Source organism: Cololabis saira, chromosome 3, assembly GCF_033807715.1.
Source record: "Cololabis saira isolate AMF1-May2022 chromosome 3, fColSai1.1, whole genome shotgun sequence".
NCBI classification, from domain to species: domain Eukaryota; kingdom Metazoa; phylum Chordata; class Actinopteri; order Beloniformes; family Belonidae; genus Cololabis; species Cololabis saira.
The window spans coordinates 8,347,756-8,375,013 of record NC_084589.1 but is presented as its reverse complement, the minus strand read 5'-3'; the positions used below and the strand labels follow the sequence as shown (position 1 = coordinate 8,375,013).

The following is a 27,258-nucleotide window of genomic DNA, read 5'->3' as shown; positions in this document are numbered from 1 at the left end:
TTCAAATAAATAAACGTTTCATTAAACTACAAATATTCCGGCTCTTCTTCTCTGAATCTCCGTTGCCGTGGTTACCACGTGGCAGTTGATCCAGCGCAATGATATTAAAGATATGAGGCAATTAAAAAATATATATATATATAAAATAAATATATGATATATTAAAAAATACGATATATATTTTATATTAAAAATGCATATATATATCCCAATCAGAATCGAGTATTCACACAGACCTTGGTATAATACTTTTTATTGTGTCACAAGTAAAGACAAATAAAAACAAAGACTTTGGGCAAGTTTGGGATGTAGTTTAAGCTCCAGCAGGAAAAACCCTTGACAGTTCAAAGCAAGTCCCCGGTTGCCTGGTTCCCGCTGGAGGGGAAAAAACACGACGGCTAAAAAAGTCAAACAGTAAAAAGGACAAACGCACAAAAAAAAAGGTTAAAAAAAAAACAAGGATCAACAGGGAGACGGTTCCTCGTCCGAGTCGTCGGGTTTACTCCTGCCTCCGATGCGTCTGAAGAAGGAGATCAATCCAGAGGTGCTAACGGGGACCTCGGCGCTAACCCCCGTCTTACCGCCGTCATTGTTCCCATCCCCCCTGGAGATGGAGGACCAGTGGGACGTCTGGAAGAGGTCCCCCAGCCGGAAGCCCGTCGGGGGGCCTTGGCCCTCGTCCACCGAGGCGGACCGGGCCACGGGCCTGGGAACGAGGCGCTCCGGTAGCGACGCCGAGCCTTCCGACAGGGTGGACGGCCGGCTCCGGCCGCAGGTCCTGGGGGGACCTAGGGATGAAATGACAACTTAAATTGGTTTTGTCGGTTTCTTTAGCATCTTTTCACTTTCTGTTTTCAGAGCTATCATTATTATTATTATTATTATTATTATTATTAGGGCCCGAGCACTGACAGTGCAAAGGCCCTATTGTATCTGTAGGAATTTTTTACATTTTCTTTATTTTTCTCGATTTTCTTCTGACCAAATGAGGGCCTTTTTACCCACTAAACGTGCCCCAAAAGTCACCAAATTTTGCACGCAAGCCAGGCCTGGCGAAAAATGTGATATTTATTAATGATTTGCATTAATCGGCGTGGCCTAATGGCTAAACAGCGCCCCCTAGAAAACATGGCCGAAACCGAACAGGAAGTCGGCCATTTTGAATTTATCGTGTAATTTTGGTGCAATTTAAAGGAGCATAAGGCAGGATCGAGGCAGGATTTATAAAAAAAAATTTGTATAGGTTTTAAGTTTTCTAGTAATAATGTCAGATGAAGCGTTCCAAACCCAAAAGAATGAGCCCTCTAGTGTATCTCTCCGTTGCCCTGAACAGGCTGTGTGCTGCAAAATGTGCTGCAATTGTGACCAGATTTTCCCGCGCTGTCCTGCGGATGTGACGTCACATGACGCTGAATGCGTGTTCTCCCCGTTCTCCCGTGCCGGCTTCGCTGTTGGCTGCAGTACCCCCGACGGCCGTCGTGGCGAAGGGTGGCGCTAGAGAGTCTCATTTCTTAAAAAGGAGCCTCAAGCTCCTTTATGCCATTTCTTCAGCCGCTTCCTAGCACGAACGTGCACCCAGGTGTGTTATACATCAAAATGTGCGTCTCGATCCTGCTACGATGCGCATTACTTTTCTGAGTCAAAAGCGTTACCATGGCGACGCTAGACACCAAAAAGTGCGCCCCACCTTCACTGTTTGGCTTAAGGTTTTTCTCCCACTAGGAGAGTTTTTACCTGCCATTGTTTATGTAATAACTGCTCGGGGGTCATGTTCTGGGTATGGGTCTCTGGAAAGCATCTAGAGACAACTTTTGTTGTATTAGACGCTATATAAATAACATTGAATTGAAATGGAAATTGAATCTGATTGGTCCATATTTGATAGTTCCTACTTTCTGCCATAACTTTTGAATGGTTTGACATAAAGACTCGTGGGTGGTGTCATCGGACTCAGTTTTGAGTCCTTGACCTTTATTGGTGAAAATTGTATGCGTGAGGGCCTGTTCATCGCTGTTTGCAGCTTTAATTATTATTACAGTTATTATTATTATTATTATTAGTTTTATTATTATTACAGTTATTATTATTAGTATTATTATTATTATTATTAATATTATTATTATTATTATTATTTTGTGTAGCCTCATGACACTTCATTTGTTCTTTTTGCATATTCTATTATGTTAAAAGGTGGGCAAGATAAGCTTTATGCTTCCAGCCCAGACCTTTTCGGTCAAAATCACCATGTTAACCAAAGAAAAACTTGTAAATGTTTATTATCTTGCTTATTGATTTTCATGTTTATAATTGACCGAAATAAAGATTAACTAACTAACTAACTAACTAACTAAAGTACTACAACTGGACATAAAGTAATACAACTGGAGCTAAAGTACTACAACTTGACCTATACTACAACTGAACCTAAAGTAGTTTTATAATTGACCGAAATAAAGATGAACTAACTAACTAACTAACCTTGGTCCCTGTCCTCCCAGATCACCTCGTCCGGGTCGACCCCCCGGGAGGCCGACGGCGGCCTCTGCTGGCGGGCGACTCGGCCCCGTCTCCGGGGGCCGGTGACGGGACTCAGGATCGTCCACGGGGAGCCTAACTCCCCGTTGTTGGCGAAGAAGAAGTCTCTGGTTCTGGGCTGAGGGGTGTTGGGGGGGGAAGCTGGACCAGGACCAGGACCGGCTGAGGCTCGGTGGCCACCGAGGTCGTCGCCGGGACTCTTCCCGGGCGTCTGGCGTGTCGCCTCCACTCCCTCGTTCCCAGGTTTAGTCATTTCCTTGTCTGTGTAACAGAGTTGGAAAATGCACTTTAATAATTTTTGTTTTCAAATTGTATTTAGGGATTGTATTTATCATTTATTAAAAAGTCGAAATGTCATGAAAAAAGTTGAAATGTCAAGAAAAAAGTTGAAATGTTGAGAAAAAAGTTGAAATGTCGAGATTAATGTTGAAGTACAATTTCGAGAAAAAAGTCGAAATGTTGAGATTAATGTCTGTTTAGTACGACGGAGTATTAGGATATATTATGGAAATTACGAGAATAAAGTCATAATATTACGGGAATAAAGTCGTAATATTACGAGAATAAAGTCGTAATATTCACGATATACCACTACTATACTATACTTTACCAGACAGCCCCTCTTACACAAAAGACGTATGCTCTTCCTGTTAGAGTTCTCATAATATTACGACTTTATTCTCGTAATATTACAACTTTATTCTCCCAACATTATGACTATTTTCGTATTTTTACGACTTTATTCTCATATTAGTATGACTTTATTCTCGTAATTTAAATTTTTTTTGTCTTAGTTTGGCCCTAATATTCCGTCGTAGTTTTGGTAGCTTTTGTTTGGTAAAATATAAGAGTGCATTTCTCTGCATTGTAGAAGAAAGTCAATTCAATTACACAGTGCTGTGTTACACTGATGAGGGAGCAGAAAGTGCAAAAAACAACCCCTGACTCGTCGTTTGTCCCCCCGTATCCAAACCTGTTACATCTGCTCCCTGCAGTCGGAGGTGTTTCTTCTCTGGGTTTTCTTGGGTGGTGGGCGGCACCACCGCCGGTAAAGTCCGGGACGGGAACTGGGACGGTGGCCCCTCAACCGGGTGCAAGTTCCTCCTGTTCCTGTTCCTGCCGTCCGGGGCGGTGGACAGGAGGTTGCGCAGCGCAGACTCCAAGCTGGTGGAGTCGCTGCCCGGGTCCGGGGCGGGGCGGCACCCGGTGGAGCAGGACCCGGTGGAGCAGGACCCGGTGGAGCAGGACCCGGTGGAGCAGGACCCGGTGGAGCAGGACCCGGTGGAGCAGGACCCGGGACTGCGGGACCCAGGGCTGCGGGACCCGGTGGAGCGACGCTTCGCAGTAAAGCGCATGCTCTCCGTCCGTTTGAGCCTCTGTTCTGTTGCCTCTCGCTCGCGGTTCTCCTGCAGTAAACGAGATGCAGTGATGCAGGAGAAAATAACCTACGAGTAAAGGCTGAATTATGGTTCTGCGTTCAACCTACGCCGTAGTAGGGGTGCAACGGTTCAGGTAGCCCACCGTTCGGTTTCGGTTTTTGGGCCACGGTTTCGGTTCGGTTTCGGTTTGTGTTATGTGCATAAAGAGCCGTTTATTTCGCTTGTCACTTTTCAAAATGTAAATTACTATAATTCTTTTAAGTCAAGTAGTATAAAAAATGTGTAAATATGATAACGTTGTTGAAATGTGTGCGGGAGGCACAACATAACGTGGGTTGAGTGTTTTCATTAGGGGACGAACGCCCACATCTCCGATCACCAAAAAGGGCTGCAAATCTTTAGCAATGAACGCTCCCACAGCACGGGTTATTTTCTAGTGTTTATCTGAAGTGGCACTATCGGTCTGTTGGAAAGCATTTTCGATAGACAGTTGTTGTTTTTTCGCTGGTGTTATCTTATCGAGTCGCTCGACTGCAGAAAGCGTTACATCAGGGTGTTGACGCTGGAGATGATGCTCATATTGCTCGTGTTTCCTTTTTGCGTATGGGACATATTTCAAGCAATGTTTACAGACAGTACAAGTTCTGTTAACTGTTTTCACTCTATCGTCGTCGTTTTCAACAGCAAAAGCGAAATGAAGCCGGTGCTTCTTCAAACTTTTGTCTCTCAACTCCCCAGCTTGTGCTCGCCATGACTGAGGGAGGAGTGGGCGGAACTACAACAGTGACTACGACTAGCGAGGAGCGCTTTTCTGCAGCAGGCTGACGGGCACAAAAACGCGCGGATTGTAAAGCATTAATGCAAAATTAATGGCAAAACCGAAAATCCACGGCACACAAGGGCCTTGCATCCCTACGCCGTAGGGTAGGCGGCTACGCGGGAGTCTCTCCGTAGCCTACGCCGTAGCCTACGCCGTAGCCTGACGTTACCTCCCAAAAAATGTACCGTATTGTCCCGAATATAAGACGACCCCGATTATAAGACAACCCTCTTTTTCAAGACTCAAGTTTGAAGAAAGACTTTTTGAACACCAAATTCAATTTTCATACAGAAAATAACTACAGTACATCTGAAACAAATGATTATAACAATATAGTCGAGAGAAAAAGCATGTTATTTTGCCTCATTTAAATCATTATCTTTAAGTTTGCGTCCTAACTTCTCCTCAGCTGCCGGTTTACCTGCCGAACTTCCACCCACTTTTCTCCAGATTGTCACTACGTTTCTCCACTTTCTGTTATCTCTTCTCTTATTTTCTTCTCTTCTTTCTGATACTATTTTTTATTTTTCTTCTTGGTGCCAGGGGTTCCTTTGTCCTGGGGAGTTTAGTTCAGCATTCGCTTTAAAGATATCTGGCGCCATCTAGCGGTGTGAAGGGGTATAACGTCTAGACCCCGAATGTAATACGACGCCCACTTTTTCAGTCTTATTTCAATGCAAAAAACACCGTCTTATATTCAGGCCAATACGGTAACTACGCAGACGAGAGGGCTGTGATTAGGATGCTTGGTAGCAACGGATTTCCGGTTCCGGTTCCTGAAGCAGCAGCGAACTTTCAGCGCTCTTTTCTTTGTGTGTTTTTTTGTGGTTGTTTTTGTTTTTTGCACAATAGTTGTCCTTATCTCTTTGATTCACTCTGACCGGAAAAAGAAGCTAAACAAAGTATCAACTAGCGTTCTGGGGGGGTATTGCACCACGGCGAAATGGAGTGACGGAGAAGTCCGAAGGGTTCACGACAGCGTCACGGCAACTGCGTAGGCTCTGCGTTGGTTTAACGCAGAACCTTAAATCAGGCTTTAGAGATGCACCGATCGACCAGCAACTGATCGGTTTTGATCGGAGATCGGAAAATAATAGTTCAAAGCGGGTCGATCAGATGACGTTTACAACAACAAGCCGCCGCCAGCGATGCGTTCCCACATCTCAGACCCAGGTCTGCTAAAAAGAATTTCAACACAACGAAGCTGATATGACATTTGAGCTTTTTTCACATAGGAGTATATTGAGTTGCCAAAGTTGGCTGCGGCTAACGCAGAGAAAGAAAAGGAACAATGCTGCTAAATCCGCTAACAGAGACCTATAAACGACAGCAAGAAAAATAAAGAACTACATCGTCATGTAATGGATTTCATATGCTTTGCTCAAGACATCGGATTTAAATGCGTCATTAGCAGCTCGTAAATATTTCACTAATGAATGTCCGCCAGAGTTATACCAGACTATATTCAGTCCAAAGCCTCATGCAGGACGACGGTCGTGTCAGTCGCTTCACAAGTAACATTTGTTGTTCTAGTGTGAAGAGTTTTGCTTCACTCACAAGAGTTTTCTCACACGCGGCGGATGCTACTGCTAAAGCTTTCACAAAGCTTAATAATTCATAATTAATTTTTATTTTAAGATTTAATTCCTTTTTCCACAGGAAAACTAAGGTTTATAGTTAACAACTTTTATCAACTCTAAGAGAGTGAAATATCTGCTGTTTTCTGTGTTGGTCACATGTTGTACATAATTATTACCACAGGAAAGCTTAAGCTTGTAGCTACACTTACTCTTTGTGAGCCGAGTCTAAGTCGTCTCTAAGAGTCTCTAGAGGGTGAAATATTGCACATTGCCTCAGTCTGAAGTAAAACTGACAATTCATGATACTTTCTCATCTCCTAATTTTCATACCTAATAATTAGGGGTGTAACAATATATCGTGCCACAAAATTCCACGATACAAACACGTCACGATCCGTGTCGTGGAGGTGACAAACTGTAGCGCGATATTGGGTTATTAATATTAATATATTGTGTTGACTAGTAACATCCTGTTGGTGCAGCGGGATCACGTGACGACCTCGACCCGTGGACCAAAATCTGACTCCGCTCAGAAGAAACTAGTACCGTTCTGCGGTCCTGATCACGGGACTCTTGCAGGGTTTTGAGCTCCGAACTTTTACTTCTAAGGTGAGCACGAATCAATCTTTATGATGTAAAGATTGTGTCGTCCCCAAAGGTGGAAGGATGAAACGATAACGGGGTTCACCTTACGGTCTCAGGCTGGAGCAGGTGAAGCTCTGAGCTCTGACACAAGATCAATAACAGTCATGTTGCATTTGGAGTTTGGGACTTTTCATAGTTTATTTATTTACTTTTATTTATTTATTTTTAGTTGTTAAATTTCTGGAAAAAAAAAAAGTCAAATCATACATGAGAGAAACTATTCAGTTTGTAGTATTTGTACTTGTATGAAACTGAAGATGCTTAATGCAAACCTGACATTTACTTTTAGTTCAGTTTGTGGAAAATGGTTGGCCTGGCTTTCTCTTTAAAACTTAAACAGTTATAAAGCATTACAAACTGGAACAATAGGGCAAACGCACAGCATTGTTTTGTATTTTATGTCTTTCAAATAAAAGACAATTTTTTCCAGTCATATGTTCCTCATTCAAGGTTCTTAAAAAAATACTGCTATAATATCGTATCGTGACCTCAATATCGTGTATTGTACCGTATCGTGAGATTAGTGTATTGTTACACCCCTAGTAATAATACAATGTCAGTGTTGTACATGAGACAACAATATTGACGAATTTATGGATTTCACGCTGTGATTGGGATCGGCAGATACTGATTTTGGAGATCGGCCCTCGAAATCCCGATCGGTGCATCTCTACTACGAGCGGTTTCTCTTTCCAGGCCACTCGTGTCTCACCTGCACAGCTTTGTCGAACCTCCGGCAGAAGGAGTGGAAGATGGAGCAGCACTCCTCCAGCCGGAAGGAGGCCGGGTCCTCGCAGAAATACTCGGCCACAGCGCGGCTCAGGTCGTCCAGCTCCCGGAGAGACGATTCCACATCCGCCAGCTTGGCTTCAGCCCTCTGAGACAAAAAACATGTGGACATAAAGAAAAGCGGTTTCAGGCGGCACCAGTCAACTTAAAAGGAACAGAGATCTTTAAAAAAATAAAATTCAGGACAAAATTAATGGAACGTTGTGTTTCTGTAAAAGGTATCAGTTTATGGAACAATCTGGATACAGAAGCCAAAGAATGAAAATCAAACATTACATTTAAAATAATAATAAAAGCCAGTTTGATGAAGAAATATCATGATAATTGTCAAGTTAGTTGGGTTTTCTTTTTTTTTTCTCTCTCTCTTTTTAGCACCATTGTCATATTTTTTTTTTTTAATCAAAAAAGAATACAACTATCTGTGACGACTTTGACTACTTTGTTGTAGTTTTGGTTTGGTTATTTTTTTTTTAAATTACGTTTATTGGAACGTGTTTGTTATTTTTAATTGTGTAATTTGTAATTTGTTTTTTATTATTACATTAATTCAAATTTGTGGAATCTGGAGAATATTAGTGATTGATTTATTTCCTTTCCATTCCAATCTAGTTTATGAATCACTTTAAAACAAGTCCATTAGATCAAAGTGAAAAACACACCAGAAAAATAAAACGAATAATAAAAAAGGTGATAAAATCAGGTCAGTTTTTTTTTTAAGTTAAGTTTATTGGAAAGGGTTTTTTTTAAATTGCATAATTTGTAATTAGTTTTTTATTATTACATTAAATGAAATTTGATTTCTTAGGAAAAAGGGACAGATGTTCCCTTTCATTCAAGGAAAGATATTTGTTGTAATTATATTGAACTGTTTAGTTTTTCTTTTAATGAATGAAATAAAGAATAAATAGCATGAACATCTGAAGCAATAACGTGAGAAGTTTTACCAGGAAGAACATCTCCATCTGCTGCAGGAGGCTGGGCTGGCTGCTGCTGAACGCCTTCACCTCTCTGATCTTGGTCACCTCCGTCTCAAAGTCTGCCACCACCTCTTCTTTGCAGATCCTGCGGTAACAGTCGGACACATGTGGGTGTTTAAAAACCAATGGGTTCAGTGTTGGACTGAGATAAGCATGTTGAGGTGATGGCTACCTCGCTGCCGTCCCAATGTGATCCAGCTGGCTGGTGAAGGTCAGCAGCTCCGCGTCGATGTCTTCGGCTTGCTGAGGGAGGAAGGAAAGGACGGAAGAGGAGGGTGAACAACAAATATGGAGCCGGTTACATAACCTGTGATGATAATCAAAGGGAGTCCCGCAAGGTTCTATTTTAGCCCCCGTCTTATTTTCTATTTCTATAAATAACATTGGTCACGGTTACATTATGTCCGACTTAAAGGAGATCTATTATGGCATCTAATCCCTATTTTAAACAGGCCTCTAACCTCATTATCTATGCGGGATTCTGAGTGGGCGGGGCTATGATAATGAGGCTCTGTGCTGATTGGCTGCCTGAGCGATGACGCGAATGACGTGATACACCGCTACGAAAAAAGCCCCGGCCAGCGGAGTTACACCGTGTCCTAACTGCATGTTATGCGAGCCAGCGTCAGCGACAAAAATTAATTCCATTGCTTTATTTTCTATTGGACTGTCCTAACTGTTTTGAGCTGGCCGTTTCCTGTCGCTCACGTTGAAAGCCGGTTGAAAGCGCTGTAGGAAACAGTCATGATGAGGAATGGCTGATCCAGTTAGTTGAAATGAGAAGTTATCTCTATGATTCCTCCTCATTTCACTACAAAAACCTCAATAAAGTGGCAGCTGCTGGAAGGAGATGGACAGAGAGCGTCCAATGTCACGCAGTGCTACGATAGTCGGACGCTCACATGCAGTTACACGGTTTTATAGTTGTTTGCATTTTGGTTCCGTAACGAAAATAAGCAAATCTGAATGGCTCGTAGATCCACATCAAACTGGATGGATCATCCGGGCGGCTGTACAGACACTGCAGAATTTGGTTACTTTCCTCCTTCTCTGAGTTGGCAGGCTGAGGGGAGACCACTTTATATATGTTAAAGCAAGAAAACATTTTTTTTTCATAATAGGTCCCCTTTAAAGGCTGAATTAAGCTTCTGCGTCACACCAACGCAGAGCACACGCCGCAGCCGTGACGCCGTCATGAACCCTTCGGACTTCTCCGTCTCTCCATTTGGTCGCGGTGCAGTACCCACCGCGACCGCTAGTTAGCGATCTTTTCCTGAATGGTTTATCCGACTTTTTCCAGTCACAGTTAATCATAGAGATAAGGACAACTATTGTGCAAAAAAACTGAATAAAAAAAAAAAAAAAAAAATCACACATAAACGAAGAAAAGAGCCCTGAAAGTTCACTACTGATTCAAACCGGAAACCGGAAATGCGTTGCTCCCAAGCGAACCAATCACAGCCCTCTCTGTCTGCATTTGGTCTGCGTCGCTCGACGCGTAGTTACAATTTTCAGGAGGTGCACGTCAGTGACGGCGCAGGTGACGGCGTGTGGTCTGCGTGGACGAAAACCACACGCCGTAGGCACGGCGCGATTTTGACGCAGAAGCATAATTCAGCCTTAAGGTTCTGCGACTGTAACGTTGGCATGACGTTGCCGTGGCAGCAGATTCCATCCCAGCACTCCTCCTCCTCCTCACCTTGGCAACGTAGTGCATGAGGTTCATGCCGGGCCTGTTGGCCTTGGTGTCGGCCAGCTTGAGCAGGGAGGACATCCTGAAGCCGATGGCGTTGGCGCTGTAGCCGCCCTGTTCAACAACGGCACAGCAGACGCTTTAAAACCATCAGATTATACATCAGAGGGGCTGATATAGAAACAAAGACATGATTTGGAAGAAAAATACCAACAGCGTTCATGTAATTCCCGGCTTTTAATACCAAGCGAATGACTGAGTGGAGGTCATCGCAGTCCAGTAACTCTGAGGGGAGAAAGAGGGGAGGACCTTAACATAGACATCAGAACAAGTTACGCCATTGGCAACAGACTTTTTACCATCAGTGTAGGACACTGGATTCAAACGCTGGGGCTGTAATGGCCTGAAAACCATTAACTATTAACTAATGATCTATTAACTAATGATCTAACTAATTAACTATTTCAAGGCAACAAATTCAAACCCTTTTCTCAGTTGCAGACTCAGTTTGAGCTACCACCAAAAGATCTTTTTCGATATTTACAACTTAGACATTACATTCAGTCTCGCACAGTGGGACAAGATTAGAAGTACAGAAGAGTATTAGGGCCAGGCAGGAGAAAAGAAATATAATATTTTAGAGGAGGAAGATTTTTTTTTCATTATGCATTTCGAGAAAAGTCAAAATGTTGAAAAAAAAGTCCAAATTTCGTGAATAAAGTTGAAATGTTGAGAAAAAAGGTGAAATTTCGACTTTATTCTTGAAATTGTATTTCAACGTTAATCTCGACATTTCGACTTTTTTACTCGAAGTGCACAATAAAAAAAAAAATCTTCCCCTCTCAAATATTTTTTCTCCTGCATGGCCCTAATACTCTTCCGTATAGAAGAGACCCCACAAATATTTGCCTACCAACTAAGAATCCTGTCTCACATATTTATGGTAATATATCATGTGATATGTCTGATATTACACTTGATGTAAAGGGGAAATGGGAAACAGGAGAGTAACCCCTGCCTCTCACCTAAAATGAGCTGGGATAGGCTCCAGCAGACCCCCGTGACCCCCGCAAGGGATTAAGCGGGTATAGATAATGGATGGATGGATGGGTAAAGGGGAAATGGGAGCTTGAAATTAATGTGATAATAGAGGACAGAGTCTGGGAGGACAAGTGTTTGAATTCCCATTCAGGTATCAACAGTAACATATGGAAAGAATTCGACTGGAAAACGATAGTCTGATTTTTTAGGACCCAACTAGTAGTCTCAACACTCTATAAACATACAGTATCTCCACTTTGTTGGAGGAACTGTGGATTGATTGGGGATCATTCACATGTCTTCTGGGACTGTCTAGTACTGGAAAGCTTTTGGCGAGATGTAAAGGAGGAGATTGAAAAGATATTGAACACTATAATCCCTATGGATCCAATGCTATTTGTACTGGGAGTATTCCCAGACAATGTAAAAAGCAGGGTCAAGAGATATATATTACATATACTTTTGATGATTGCAAGAAAGACTGCAACTGTAAATTGGAAGAAGACACTCTCACCAACAAGAACTCTGTGGAAGATGACACTGAAACAAATCTACGTTATGGAGAACATGACAGCTAAGCTGCAGTTGTTCCTGCAAAGATGGACACCAGTGAAGGAATATGTAACATGTAACCATTTAAGTGCTAACCTGAACAAATGTGACTGAAAGGCCCTCTGTCAACGATTGTTCAAAAATGTCTTGATAACTATTGTAATTGTCATTTTAATAACCAATCAGAACTGGCCCTGGATCAACGTGGCGGGGGCGGCGTTACCGTTGGCTGCTTTGGTCATGACAGCGACAGATATTTTCACGTCCTCCATGAGAGGGAAGAACTCCTCCCTCAACACCATGGCCTTTAAGCGCTCCTCGTAGCTAAAAAGGGAAGAACAGTAACACGTCACTAGCCTTTACTGCATCAGCAAGGGCGTTTATACGTAATACTGGAAGAAATGGCTGCTGACTAAAGCGTAGCAGACATAACTCACCCCGGCACCTTGATGAGCAGAACCATAAACCGGTCGGCGTCGGCTAGCGCCGAGGTCTTCCCCCTGAATGACTGCAGTAGCTTCACCTGAACCGTACATGAGTCAACAGAGCAAAGTTACACTGCTATCAACCCTTTCTGCACACAAGAACAAGAGAAAGCTAGCGCCGCTAACACCGGGCACGAGCACAACCTTCCATCAGGCCCATGTTGGGCCCAAGGCCCAGCTCTGAGCCCAGCCTCAATTTCTTAACGTTGACCGCATGGTTTGAAACCTCCATAATGATGCAAAGCCCCAGCAGGCTTTGCATTTACGGCCGTTCGGTGGATCCTAGGCTACCTGAGCTACATCCATTGTTAATGGAGCCACCTCTGCTGCTACCTGGACTTCAGTCACTACAACCAGGGCTCGCTTCACTGTTGCCTGGGCTACAACCATTAGTAGCCTGCTCTTTCCTGGGTTAGCTCTACTGCTACCTGGGAAGCCTCAGCAGCTATCTGGGCCTCACACATGGCCAGCTTCACTGTTACCTGGGCTACATCCATTGGTAGCTTGTCCCATAGACAACGTAGACGCTGCATCGAGCGCTGAGCCGTACGTCAACGTCGCCGCCATATTGGATGTGGAAAGACTGCGCTGTAAACTAATACAAGTAAATTGACTCATTTTCATAAAGCGCCTTTTCTACAAAGAAATTTACATTTTACGTCTCATTTATTCATTCAAACACGCACTAATATACTTGGGAAACAGTTAGGCACCAAAAAATAATATATTTAATTTTCTCAGATGGCAAAAATAAGAACTTTATTGATCCCACATAGGAGTAATTCATGTTATATCAGTTATAGAGAACAAGGTAGTGCCCAAAAACAATATATATCCCCCTCACAAAAATAAGAAAAATAGATAAACATATTTTCTCATCAACAAAACATATTACTTTTTCAAGTAACAAAATAACATATTTGAACCATTTTTCAGACAATAAAATAACATTTGAACCATTTTTCAGACAATAACATTTGAACCATTTTTCAGGCAATAAAATAACTATTCTTATTTTTGCCATCTGAGAAAATTAAATATATTATATTTGGTGCCTAACTGTTTCCCAAGTATATTAGTGCGTTTGTGAATGAATAAATGAGATGTAAAACGTACATTTCTTTGTAGAAAGGCGCTTTATTAAAATAAGTCCATTTACTTGTATTAGTTTCCAGCGCAGTCTTGAACATCCAATATGGCAGCAACGTTAACGTATCACAGCAGCGGGCAAGAACACTCGATGGGGCGTCTACGTAAATATGTCTATGGCTTGTCCCCTTCCTGTGTTACCTCCACTGCTACCCGGGCCTCAACCACAGCTGTATGTGAGGATGTGTTATTATTGATATATTGTATAAAATTTCAATTCATCGTACATCAGCTGATAAAGACAAGTCACATCATGAGACACTCTGATGACTGAAACATGTCAAATCCTCGTCTGAGTTAAAGAAGCAGCGAAATGTAACTGCAAGCCAAGTAAAAGAAAAAGTAAAACATGACCTGAATGAGCCACCAGGGGGAGCCGTTGTTACCTCACTTTGCTCCGGCAGCAGTTTACAAAGCTCCTTCAGCTTTCCTGCCTCGAACCTCAGCCAGTTGCCCTGACGGATGTCCTCCACCACTTCCTCGACCGGCCTGCAGGCGGACACAAACGCAGCACTTCAGAACGCCTACAAGAGCATTACCCATCGGGAACCAGGCTCCTCGCAGATTTTGCCAGTCATTATGTCAAACCTAATTATAAGCCGATGCAGATTTTAAGATATAGGTATCAAACTGGAGATAAAAATCAAATGATATCCAGTGATGTCGGATTCAATACAGCCGAGTAGCACACTTTGCACGTGTTCAACCTACACGACAACAGTTTACAATGTGCGACGACATGTATTTAACACAATGACCGAGCGACACGGCGGTCAAACAGCAACAAACAATATAGGAAAGGCCATATATTCAGCATTATACCACGGTCTGTGTGAACACTCGATTCTGATTGGCTGGCAGGTGGAGGTTAAAAGTGATAACCTACACATAGGTGTAGGTCAAATTGCCTGATAACTTTAATATCATTGCGCTGGATCAACTGCCAGGTGGTAACCACGGCAACGGAGATTCAGAGAAGAAGAGCCGGCTACCGCAGGACGGCGACATGAGTGATTGTGTAATTTCTTTTAATTTATTTGGTGAAACATTTATTTATTTGAACTATTGATAATATTTGTAGCTTAATAAAACGGTTTAGGAAACTATCTGTGGACTTTGATTCTTTGAAACAAATCTATTTCCTGTTTGTTACTGTAGCATAGCCGAGTGGAGCTGAGCGGACTAGAATATCTCCCGTTGTTAAGTCGTATCTCAGGTCCTAGGTCCGTCCTAGTTACTGGAGAATCACCAGTAAGAATCATCAATTTACCAGGTTCCAACGGCTGCAGACGAGATTAAATAGTCCGCTCAGCCGCGGCTTGTTATAAAACTAATGATTTAAACTGAAAACCCATTACTGAAAACCCATTAAAGCATGAATAACTATTTAATTAAATAAAATAAATAATTAAATATTTATGTTTTTTGGTAAGTGACCGTGGTATAAGCAGGATAATGCCCTTTGAGGTGTACATTAACATAAATATACTTCGCGGAAGCAAACCGTCCTCCCAATAATGTAATAAGGTATTACATTATCGGTAAAAATGTTGTTACAATATCCGTCAGGATATTTTATTACGTTATTGGTGAATTCTTTACATTATTGGATTCTATTTCATTTTCAATTGAGTTAATTGCAAATTTTATTACATTTTCAGGCGTTATTACATTTTCAGGAGATTATTACATTACAGGGTGCCACAGCTGCAACCGTCTTCATTTGACTGTGAGGTTCATGCCGACATCATTACAGCACTTAAACATTGATGGGCTTCGAGCGTCTATTTGGTATTCAAAGCGAGAGGCGTGAGCATCAGCCTGACACCATCCTGATAAGACACGACTCCAACGGTCAAAGTTTTAACACCCAGACCTGAATCGTTTCATCCAAAGGTGGCTGAGAGTCTGAGTTAATAACAACCTCCCTGCGAGTGTAGACAGGCTCGCCACCCGTCCCTTGAAATACGGAATTATTACGTAATTGGGAATTAAAAGTTGTGTTCCGTATTGAGCCAATAGCCTACGGACATATATAATGCTCTTATTTATTGATGTCATAATTACGGAAGAGTATTAGGGCCAGGAAGGAGAGAAGTAAAAATAATATTTTAGAGGAGGAAGATTTTCTTTTTATTATGCATTTCGAGAAAAAGGTCGATATGTCGAGAAAAGGTCGAAATGTCGAGATTAATGTTGAACTACAATTTCGATAAAAAAGTCAAAACGTTGAGAAAAAAGTCAAAATTTCGTGAATAAAGTTGAAATGTTGCGAAGGCGAAAGGCGAAATTTCGACTTTATTCACGGAATTTCGACTTTATTCTTGAAATTGTATTTCAACATTATTCTCGACATTTCGACTTTTTTCTCGAAATTGTATTTTTTTTTTAATTCAAGATCTTTTTATTGAAATTTTCACAAGGTAAAAAAAAAGGAAAAGGTGAAATGCTGAATGTCAATTACAAACATTTTGATTAGGCATGGGCATGTTGATCATAGCATACACCAGTGTACAAAATATAAAAAACAATTAAGCAGTATGAAAAGATATAAAATAGTAACAAAAACAAACTACAGACCAAACTAATCCCTCCCATGTCACTGCCAGATTACTAATCACAATATGAGGTCATTCTAACATCAAAAGCCTGCACTAGGAATATAAAAGAAATATGAAGTATAGTTCACAGGGTCTGGAATGCTTCTAGAAAAGGTCCCCACACTTTCTGGAACTTATTTGATTTCTGAAGCGAGTATCTAATTTTCTCCAGTTTTAAGCAGGACATGATGTCTTCCAGCCATTGTGCACGAGTAGGAGGGTAGGGATCCTTCCACCTGAACAGAATTGCCCGCCGAGCCAAAAGGGAGGCAAAAGACAAAGTGTGCCCCTGTGCAGTGGTTAACTTCCTTCCTCCCTCCATGACCCCAAACAGGGCAGTCAGTGGGTTTGGTTCTAATCTGATTTTAAGCACCAGAGAGAGAGTATGAAATACTTCCATCCAGTACTTGTTCGAAATTGTATTTTAACATTAATCTCAACATTTCGCCTGATTGGCTTGTAAATGAACCTGCACAATGTCAGACCGACTCCACAGATTCCTAAATACATCTCAGATTAATGTTCCACGGGGTTTTTTAAGAGGAGGTCGTGGTACCGAAGCTTTGACTTTGTAATTTAAGGTTGTACCGTTAGGGTCGCCACCCGTCCTTTGAAATACGGAATTGTTCCGTAATTGGGAATTAAAAGTCATGTTCCGTATTGAACCAATACGGACATATATTATGCTCTTATTTATTAATGTCATAATATACAGGTGAAGGTCGGAAAATTTGAATATATTGCAAAATTCAATCATTTCAGTAAATTCAACTAAAGGTGAAACAAATATATTATTTCCCACTACATGCAAAGTGAGATATTTCAAGCATTTATTTTGTATATGTATGGTGATTATGGCTCACAGTTTATAAAACCCCAAATAAAAAAATCTCAAAAAATTTGAATGTTTTATGAAATGAATAAACAATTCGATCATCAAAATTGTAACAAATAAAGGCTTAGAATATCTTGCTTTGCATGTAATGAGGCTATGTAATATATTAGTTTCACCTTTTAAGTTGAATTATTGAAATAAATCAACTTTTACACCATATTCTAATTTTCCGACCTTCACCTGTAGGTTATATTTATATTTACCACAGGAGCATAGGCCAGCTCTGTTGCTAGTATGGTTGGCTGTCTGCACAGTCATGCAAGTTCAATGCTTTTAAAGCACTTTAAACTTTAAATCAAAGCATTTTGTTTTTTCATATAGAATAAATACATTTCTATGCAGTTTAGAAGTTTTGGGGATGACCTTTTTTTGGCGCCTGCGCTGCTGAAATCGGGGCGTCCCTTATTTCTATTTCTGAAAGGTGGCGACCCTAAGTCTAGAAGTTATAAATGTTCTGGGCCTGATTACACGGACTGATCACGATTAGAGCTGGGGATCCATTCAAATGTCAAGAATCGATTCAATTCCGATTCTTAAGATTCAGAATTGATTATCACCATTCGATCCGATATTAATGTGGGTTAGTGTTATTAAAAATGTTTTTTGAGCTTTTGCCTGAATTATATGACTGTAAAATAACTAGTGAAATAATTTCACAATAATTATTGTGAAATAACTAAGAATTAAATAGCTCAAATATGCCGTTCAATATCCAGTCAAAGGGCAAAAAAAGAAAGAAATAGAAACAGCTCATGCAGTAAAAAAATCATTTTAGCATTTTTCAGGTGTGTCATGACAACCGTGTGTCCGATAACAGAAGAAACCAAACAAGCTATAGTAAATATAGATAATATGAACTTCATTGAATCTAATATAACATTTAGAAATTTAAGCTGAAATATCCAGCTTTTTCTTCAAAGAAAAGCTAATTTAGTTCAGTTTTTAAAACGCTGCAGCTTCTCTTCGACATCATGTTCATTGTTTGATAATTTCACACAAAGGATGTGTGAATTAAAGGACTACTGGGATTAAAGTTCACCGGGCTAAAATGTAATTATGAAAAAAAAATTTAAAAAAAAAGATCTTTAGACATAGCTACGAATCGATATTTAGGAATTAATATGAGATTCCATTTAGAATCTGAAAATTGATTTTTTCAACACAGGAATAATCACGATAGAAGTTCTTAAAAGTGTCGTCCAGCTATCACAACGTCCTGCCGCTGGTCTACGCTGGCGTAACTAAACTGCAACATATGAATACTAGTATTATATTGAGATTCAACAGCAAGTATTGCAGCTAAGGATGCTGTAAGGACCGTAAGGCTGTAAGGATCAGCTCCCAGAATGCTGATAGAACTGCTTTCAGAAACATCGTGTGGCAGAATTACCAAACAGATCCAGGGAGGAAACAGAGACGTATGAAATCAGTTTTATTTTTTCCCACATTACGTTTAAATTTTTTCCATTTTCGGTCTATTTCGGTTTTTAAGTTTTGAGAATTTGGTTTTTAGCATTTTATGCAAATGTAACCCCGAGACAGTATCTAAAGTAATTAAATATAGACAATTTGTTGTAATGTAATGATTTTTTTTTTTTTTTCTTTTTTAAAATCGATCTTTAGAAATACAGTACAAATCGATTTTTAGGAATGAATAGAAAAACCTTTTTGACAGATAAAACATATACTGTAAATGTAAAATGTAAACATATATTTACACATTTAAACATCCTGCATCTTGCTGAGACTGTCATCGGTCTTTTCTACGTGAACAAAACAAACGGGCATCAACACCAAGTGATGCACTTCACAGGCCGTGCAGAAAACTACAATAATGCTAATACTACTACTAATACTAATAAACACTACAGATACAATAGGGTCCACGCACCCTCAGGGCTCTGGCCCTAATAACAATAATAATATTAAAAATAACAATAATAATCATAACAACAATGATAAATATTATAATTAATAATAATAATAATAATAATAATAATAATAAACACTACAGATATAATAGGGTCCTCGCACACTCAGGGCTTTGGCCCTAATAATAATAATAATAATAATAATAATAATAATAATAATAATAATTATTATGAGAACAGCCTCCAGACACCAGCTTGGTCTCTCTGCTCATCCCAGTTACAGTCGAACGCGTCGCCGTGGTTACCGGGAGCTTTCCAGTGAAGCTTCAGGAGGTATTTCCATCACTTTGCATGTTTTCAGCTCAGATAAAATGCCTCATGATAAAGTGGAGATTAGCCGAGCCGAGGCCACGTATCGGCTATTCCTGACACGTCTGCAGCATAAACTCACGATCATAGTGACCCAGAAACAGGTGGATCTCAGAGTTCTGGACCTGGACATGTTCCCAAATCTCTAGCGTTACCTTTTGAAGTTTCTCAGGAAGATCCCGATGTTCATGCTTCTCTTGGAGTCCAGAATCGTCACCTGGAGACAAACGAAGCAGAACACATGATTCATCAGACACCTGAAAACATGCAATGTTTCAAGATAAAGAAGGAAAAATATATATACAAATATAAAAATAAGGACCTCTAAAGAACTCAATTTACCTTCTGTATGTATTTCTTTTATTATTATTCTGTTCCTTATGTGATCCATCATATATGATCCAAATGTAACTCCCTGCATTCATGGATCATCAAAGAAGTGACTGAAATTACATTTTTGAGTTTAGGATATTGTAGGAGGCTAGTTTCATTATGCCTTGATCTTTGTTTATTAATTGTTTGTGTTGTATTTATTTATTTTTTTGTCCTCTTTCTTTTCTTATTTTCTTTTCTTTTAATTTTCTTATTTTGTCTTTTATTTTAATTTTATTATATTGTCTTTTTTTCTTATTTTATTTTAATTTTATTATTTTGTCTTTTTTTCTTACTTTATTTTAATTTTATTATTTTGTCTTTTTTTCTTTTCTTATTTTGTCTTTTTTTCTTTTATTATTTTAATTGTATTATTTTTTCTTTTAATTTTATTATTTTGTCTTTTTTTTCTTGTTTTATTTAAATTTTATTATTTTGTCTTTTTTTCTTACTTTATTTTAATTGTATTATTTTGTCTTTTTTTCTTTTCTTATTTTCTTTTCTTATTTTGTCTTTTCTTATTTTAATTTTTATATTTTCTAAGGCATATGATATTGTGAGGAAGGGACACGACTAAATCAGCGTTCTGCTTCCTCCTGTTCCCTCTCCAACACATTATTTTTGCTGTTCTTTATTTCTGGATGAGACTGTTAAATTGTTTTGCTTTTTTAAATATTTTGACGCTTTTAGGCCCTGTTTCCACGTAGCAAAAACGGTGGTGTTTTCATGCGTTTCGGCTGTTCGTTTACACGAAAATGAAGCTCAAAGTCTCCAAAAACCATAATTTCTGAAAACTCTGGCCAAAAAGGAGATTTTTTAAAAACTCCGTCTTCACTTCTTCTTTGCTTGTAAACAGAGAGAAACGGACATTTAGGCTTCAGAACGTCACATTATGCGACAGAAACGTCACCAGCGTCATGTGTGCGACCTGCGTTTACAATGTGTTTGGCCACCGTCAATATTTTCTTGTATTTTACCTGTTTTATATTCTAAAGTCACACTTAAAAGTAACTCCACTTCTCTGTCACCTCAACGAAAGACTCTCGTTCATCTTGGAAGTAACTGGAAGTGACTCGTGTCATTTGTTGATGTTTTTTTCCAGGATTCTGATTGGCTAGCATGACTTTATCTTCTCGTTACACTGCCCCCTGTAGGTTTGGCTGCTCATAGCACCTTAACAGCTATTTATGCAGGTTCCTGGAAATTATGGTATTTTTCAAAACGTAGAGGGGGAAATATCCGTTTTTGTAAATACCCGGCTATGTGGAAACGTGGCCTTAATTTGGTGGTGATTTGTAGTTGTAGCCAACAATAAACAATAAAAAATAAATATTCGGATGAGAAAACGAGTCCAGACGACGTTTCTGAGGAAGTTTCAAAATACTTCATCAGTTCCTCCCTGCTAACAGGTTTATTGTGTAACGTTTAATGACTTCCCACTGGGGTGTCCACCACTTCCTCTGGTTCCCTGAACAAACACAGCCTTTACAGTAAAAACCAGCCCTAGTGTTTTCCCCATCAGGATTTTTTAGCTCCCGATCACTTGAGTTTGAGTATCTGCCGATCCCGATTTTTTCTGATCCGATCACTTTTTTTGGGCTCCCGATACAATTCCGATACTTTTTCCCGATCAGATACATTTCGGCAATGAATTAAGTAAAAAAATAAATAAAAAATTAGGACTAAAACTCAAATTGTCCATTCTCTCCAACATGGACATATATTTCTTTTCACTGACTGCATCATTGGATCAAAACTACGGAAGAGTATCAGGGCCAGGCAAGAGAAAAATAAAAATATTATTTTAGAGGAGGAAGATTTTTTTTTTCATTTTTGCACTTCGAGAAAAAAGTTGAAATGTCGAGAAAAAAGTTGAAATGTTTAGATTAATGTCGAAGTACAATTTCGAGAAAAAAGTCGAAATTTATTTCAACTTTGTTCTCGAAATTCCGACTTTATTCACGAAACATCGACTTTATACACGAAATTTTGACTTTATTCTTGATATTATACTTCAACATTAATCTCGATCTTTCGACTTTTTTCTCGACATTTCGACTTTTTTCGAATCTTCCTCCTCTAAAATATTATTTAAATTTTTCTCCTTCCTGGCCCTGATACTCTTCCGTAATTATGACATCAATAAATAAGAGCATAATATATGTCTGTATAGGCTATTGGTTCAATATGGAACGCAACTTTTAATTCCCAATTACGTAACAATTCAATATTTCAAGGGGTGTGAAGCCTACCTGAGGCTCCTGGGGAACCGGGTCCGGGCCGCCGGCCTTCCTCGGCCCCCCCGCCCTCGGGGGGCCGTGGCTGAACAGCTCTTCCATGGTCCGGAGGTCCAGGACCAGGTCCCTCAGGGGCCGGCTGGAGGTCTGGCCGGAGGTCCGGATGGAGGTCCGGCTGGAGGTCCAAACGTTCAGCTTCCCCACCACCAACTGCCGGGGGATGGTGTCCCAGTTCAGCCTCTTCATGGACCGCTGCTGGGAGGAGGCTGGGCGGTGAGGAGGAGGAAGAGGAGGAGGAGGAGGAGGAGGAGGTGGAGGAGGAAGGTCTCTAGGTGGAGAGGGAAGGTCTGGAGGTGAACAGTCAGGACGAGACGCTGATCGTAGAACCAGCGTTCCCTCCATCTGCCCTGGAGAAGGAAACACGAGTTAAACATCTCCCTGATTCAAGATCATCACTTGGCTGGGGATTGATTCAAATGTCAAGAATCGAGTCAATTCCGATTCTTAAGATTCAGATTCGATTATCAAGCTTTGATTCGATCCAATTTGATTCAGATATTAATTGGGTTAATGTTATTAAAACTGTTTTTTGAGCTGTTCCCTGAATTATATGACTGTAGTTCTGCAACATATTAATACTAGTATTATATTGAGATTAAACAGCAAGTATTGCAGCTAATGATGCTGTAAGGACCAATCAGCTCCCAGAATGCTGATAGAACTGCTTTCAGAAACATCGTGGGGCAGAATTATCAAACAGATCCAGGGCAGGAAACAGAGATGGATAAAATCAGTTTTAATACATTCCGTTTTAATTTTTCCAATTTTGGTCTATTTCGGTTTTAAATTTTTGAGAATTTGGTTTTTAGCATTTTATGCAAATGTAACCCCAAGAAAGTATGTAAAGTAATGAAATATAGACAATTTATGCAATTATAACTGAAAACTTTAATGTTTTCATACCTTTAAACATATTTAAAGGCAAAAACATGGCACTAAGAATCGGAATTGAATCGATTCTTGACATTTGAATGGATCCCCAGCCCTGATGGTGAACTACATCCCAAGTGTCCGGCAGTTCATGAAGTTGCAAATCTTTTGTGCTCTGCTCAACATCTGCATTTTCAATGTGCTGTAAAATGGACTAATCTTGTCAAGTGATCTCAAAATGTAACTTCCTTTACTCAAGGTAAAATATAAAAACGGGAACAGTTTTGTACTTTATGTTCTTTGTATGATTGATTCAAGGTTGTTTTTTTTTTTGTCAGTTTGGCTTCATGAAGCCTATTATGACAACTATGGAAAATGAAAAAAATATAATAAAGACCTGAAGAAGAAGGGAAGAGATGAGCTGCTGCCTCCCAGAGGTTTATTTCTTTATTAGTTTGTTTATTCGGATCCCCATCAGCCATCACTCCGTTGTGGAGTAATGGCTATTCTTCCTGGGCTCCTCACACAGGACACAATTATTTACGTAATAAAAACATACAGATGCTGGTCTGAGGAGACCAACAAACTTATCCTCAAAAAACTACCAGACTAAGGGCCTGATTTACTAAGATCCTAAATAAAGAGTACTAAATTGCGTGTGCACTGAAAAAGTTTGCACGTGCTGTTGTTGTGTGTTTTGCGGGTGATCAACTAAGATTGCGTGCGCAACTGATAACAGGTGCAAACCTCAGTATTTAAATGAGGTGTTGCGTGTTTTACGGTTTGTGCCATGGAGAGTCTGGATGGAAAGCAGGATAGTCGCAAGCGCAAAATGAAATTTGACGAGTTGGAGTTAGAGATATTAGTGGAAGAGGCAAATAAACACATTCATGAACTACAGCAAAGAAATTTAAACATTACCAAAAGAAACGCAATATGGGAGAAAATCTGCGATAGAATAAATGCAGTTGGTAAGACAAAAAGAACGGCAGATGAGGTTAAAAGAAGGTGGCAAGATATAAGGCGAAGACCTAAAGAAAAAGTGGCCTTTAATAAAACTTGTGCAACCATTTTTAAAATAGCATGCAGCAGAATAAAGACTCTCTCTCTGCGTATTCTTTGATTTTGGCGATGTCGCCTCCTTGCCACAATAACAGCAGCCATCGGTGCGTAATGCTGGGCAGATTAGCACCTTCCTTTCCAACGTATTAAATACAGACGCAATCACAATCCCCGCAATTACTCTCAGGCTTGGTAAATCTCATTGCGTGTGGTAAATGGACCTATTTGCATTTTCCCCTCCCAGTATTCAGCGCTTTCTGCCGGGTATGCCCCATATTGATTATTCATCAGGGCAAAAGTACTAAATGAACAGCGTGTGCTATTTTGCTCATTTGAGAGACGCAGTCCTCTTTGCACACTGTTAGTAGATCAGCTGGCACTTTGGTTTGCGGGTGATGTCAAGTTTGCACACGTTTTTACGCACGCAAACCTTTAGTAAATCAGGCCCTAAGAGTTTCAGGCAGCAGCTGAAGCCAACGGAGAGACGAAAAACTGTCACAAAAACACAAACAAAACTCAACATCTCTAACTTTAAACTGAACCTTCGGCCTTCAGAGCTGCAGTTGGTGTCACAGCTGGAACAGAGAAGGTCTAAAGATCTTTAACAGGTTCTTAAAACTTATTTTTCTTTATGAGAATTCCGTCAACAATTACAGTGTCAGGTTTTACATCCTTCACAAAGCAATTATTCTCCTATCAATGTCCTTCGCTGGTTCTGCTTTATACCACAACCTCGTTATTGCTGTTTTACTTCCTGATAGCAGAACTTTAACAATATATTCATCCTCTTTTTCTATTATATCTTGTGTCAAATTTCCAAAATAAAGTATCTTACCAGATTTGGGAATCTCTTATCCTATTACTTTACTTAAACCCCGCTGTATTTTATCCCAATATCCTATTATCTTCTGGCAAGACCAGAAAATATGCATCATTTTGTACTTTATGTTGTTTGTATGATTCAAGGTTTTTTGTCAGTTTGGCTTCATGAAGCTTATTAAAACAACTATGGAAAATAAAAAATGTTTTTTTAAAAAAGACCTGAAGAAGGAGGGTCTGAGGAGACCAACAAACCAATCCTCAAAAAACTACCAGATTAAGAGTTTCAGGCAGTAGCTGAAGCCAACAGAGACGACAAACTATCACAAAAATACAAACAAAACTCAACATCTTTAACTTTAAACTGAACCTTCGGCCTTCAGAGCTGCAGTTGGTGTCACAGAAAACAAAACCTCTTAAATGCTCTTTAACTATTTCTTTCCAACCAGGTGAACAACTGGACTGAAACTGAGCATCTAAGTTACCAAGAATAAGACTTGAGAGATGATTTAATTAAACAGTTGCATGTAAACGGGCCAGAACCTACATGAGGGTCTGGATGCAGAATGACGATGAAACAGAGGAAGTATCATGATTTTAAGGCATAAAGGATGATTCATTCTTACAATTCTAGTTAATAAAAACATTTTTAAGGTCAGTTTTAATCTATCAGTCTGTACATTTATTCGGGCCGAGGCTAAATGTTCCTGCTCTGAGAAGTTTTAGAGCCTGAAGCCAACGGAGAGACGACAAACTGTCATTAAAACACCAACAAAACTCAACATATCTAACTTTAAACTGAGCCTTCGGCCTTCAGAGCTGCAGTTGGAGTCACAGCTGGAAAACAAAACCTCTTAAACACTCTGAGTCTCTAAGTTACCAAGAATAAGACTGGAGAGATGATTTAATTAAACAGTTGCATGTAAACGGGTCAGAACCTACATGAGGGTCTGGATGTAGAATAACGATGAAATAGAGGAAGTATCATGATTTTAAAGCGTAAAGGATGATTCATTCTTACGATTTGAGTAAACAAAAACATATTTAACAGGTTCTTCCAACCAGGTGAATAACTGGACTGAAAGTAAGATTCTAACTTACCAAGAATAAGAGAAATGATCCAGATCTCAGTAGATTTAATTAAACAGTTGCATGTAAACGGATCAGAACCTACATGAGGGTCTGGATGCAGAATGATGATGAAACAGAGGAAGTATCATGATTTTAAGGCGTTATAGTTTATATATAGTTATATTATATTAATGATAGAGCTTACATCTTGTATTAAACAGGTTATTTTTGTAAAAATGATATATATTTATACAAATTAATGTATATAAAAAATAATTACAGACATAAAATTTATGTTTAGTTGTGGAAAGGGGGAGGGATTAAATAAATGTATACTTCCTCCTACTCCATTTCCAACATGTAACTTGAAATATGTGTTTTGATGTTTTTTTTCTTTATGTGGTGGAATGTAACCTGTATTTGTTTTCTTATCTTTTTTCTTGTTTTTTACATGTTCGAAATAAACGAAATAAACTAATCTAAGGTATAAAGGATGATTTATTCTAACGATTCTAGTAAACAAAAACACATTTAAGGTCAGTTTTAATCTACCAAGCTGTACATTTATTCGGACCGAGGCTATAAATGTTGCTGCTCTGAGAAGTTTTGGTTTAATCAAGTAGCAGAGGCTGAATGTTGCATCCCAACGATACTCATAGAGCCTGACGCCAACGGAGAGACGATAAACTGTCACAAAAACACCAACAAAACTCAACAATAACTTGTAGATAGAACTGCACATTTTGAGGTCGTTGTCACAACTATTCCATATTTCTCTAGCCTTAATTGATGTCCATCTCTTTTTAATATTAGTTCTTGCTGTCGTCATCTCAAACATGAGTTTCCCCCTCAGGTCATAGCGGGTTTATTTTATTTGGTCCTGAATGCAGTTTGGAAGCAGTTTCTGCTGGGCTTTAAAAGGCAAATAAAACAGTTTTCTGCTCTGCTATGTCATCCAATCTAATCTAGAATGATCATCATCATTTTTACTTCATTTAATCATTTTTAAGAAACCTGTAAACTTCAGCAACTAAAACCAAGACATTATTTATTGATATTTAGTTATTGACCCTCTCTGGGTCTAGGCTACATCCACCAAACAATTCCCTGGATCTGGACATGGTTTTACAGCAGGACTCTTGCAGGTTCTGCTGCAGGAACCGAGCAGGAACCGCTGGTCTGGACGTAACCAGCTGGTTTAGTATAAAAATGTCCCATGTTGCAATAACAGCTCTGCGTTTTCACAAATTAATCAACAGAAGTGGTCGCGCATCCCCGCGGGGCTGCGCAGGGGCCCCAGGACTCACCTGGTTCTCCAGCAGGGTCGGTTCCTCAGGTAAAATCCTCTCCGGGTCCAGGTTCGAGTCTCTTCCACATCAACTCTGCT

The 27,258-nt window shown here is 39.8% G+C and overlaps 1 protein-coding gene across 1 annotated transcript; it reads right to left on the bottom strand.

The window, feature by feature from the left end:
• On the bottom strand, positions 1-27,258 carry LOC133440857 (FH2 domain-containing protein 1-like). Its single transcript, XM_061718185.1, has 14 exons — positions 27,179-27,258; positions 22,005-22,396; positions 19,536-19,597; positions 14,032-14,134; positions 12,449-12,534; positions 12,235-12,335; positions 10,633-10,703; positions 10,425-10,532; positions 8,898-8,968; positions 8,693-8,810; positions 7,672-7,836; positions 3,509-3,941; positions 2,479-2,796; positions 1-788 (listed from the first exon to the last, which is right to left on the bottom strand). The coding sequence occupies exons 2-14, from the start codon at positions 22,389-22,391 to the stop codon at positions 463-465; spliced, it is 2,349 nt and encodes a 782-aa protein (XP_061574169.1). The 5' UTR covers positions 22,392-22,396; positions 27,179-27,258; the 3' UTR covers positions 1-462.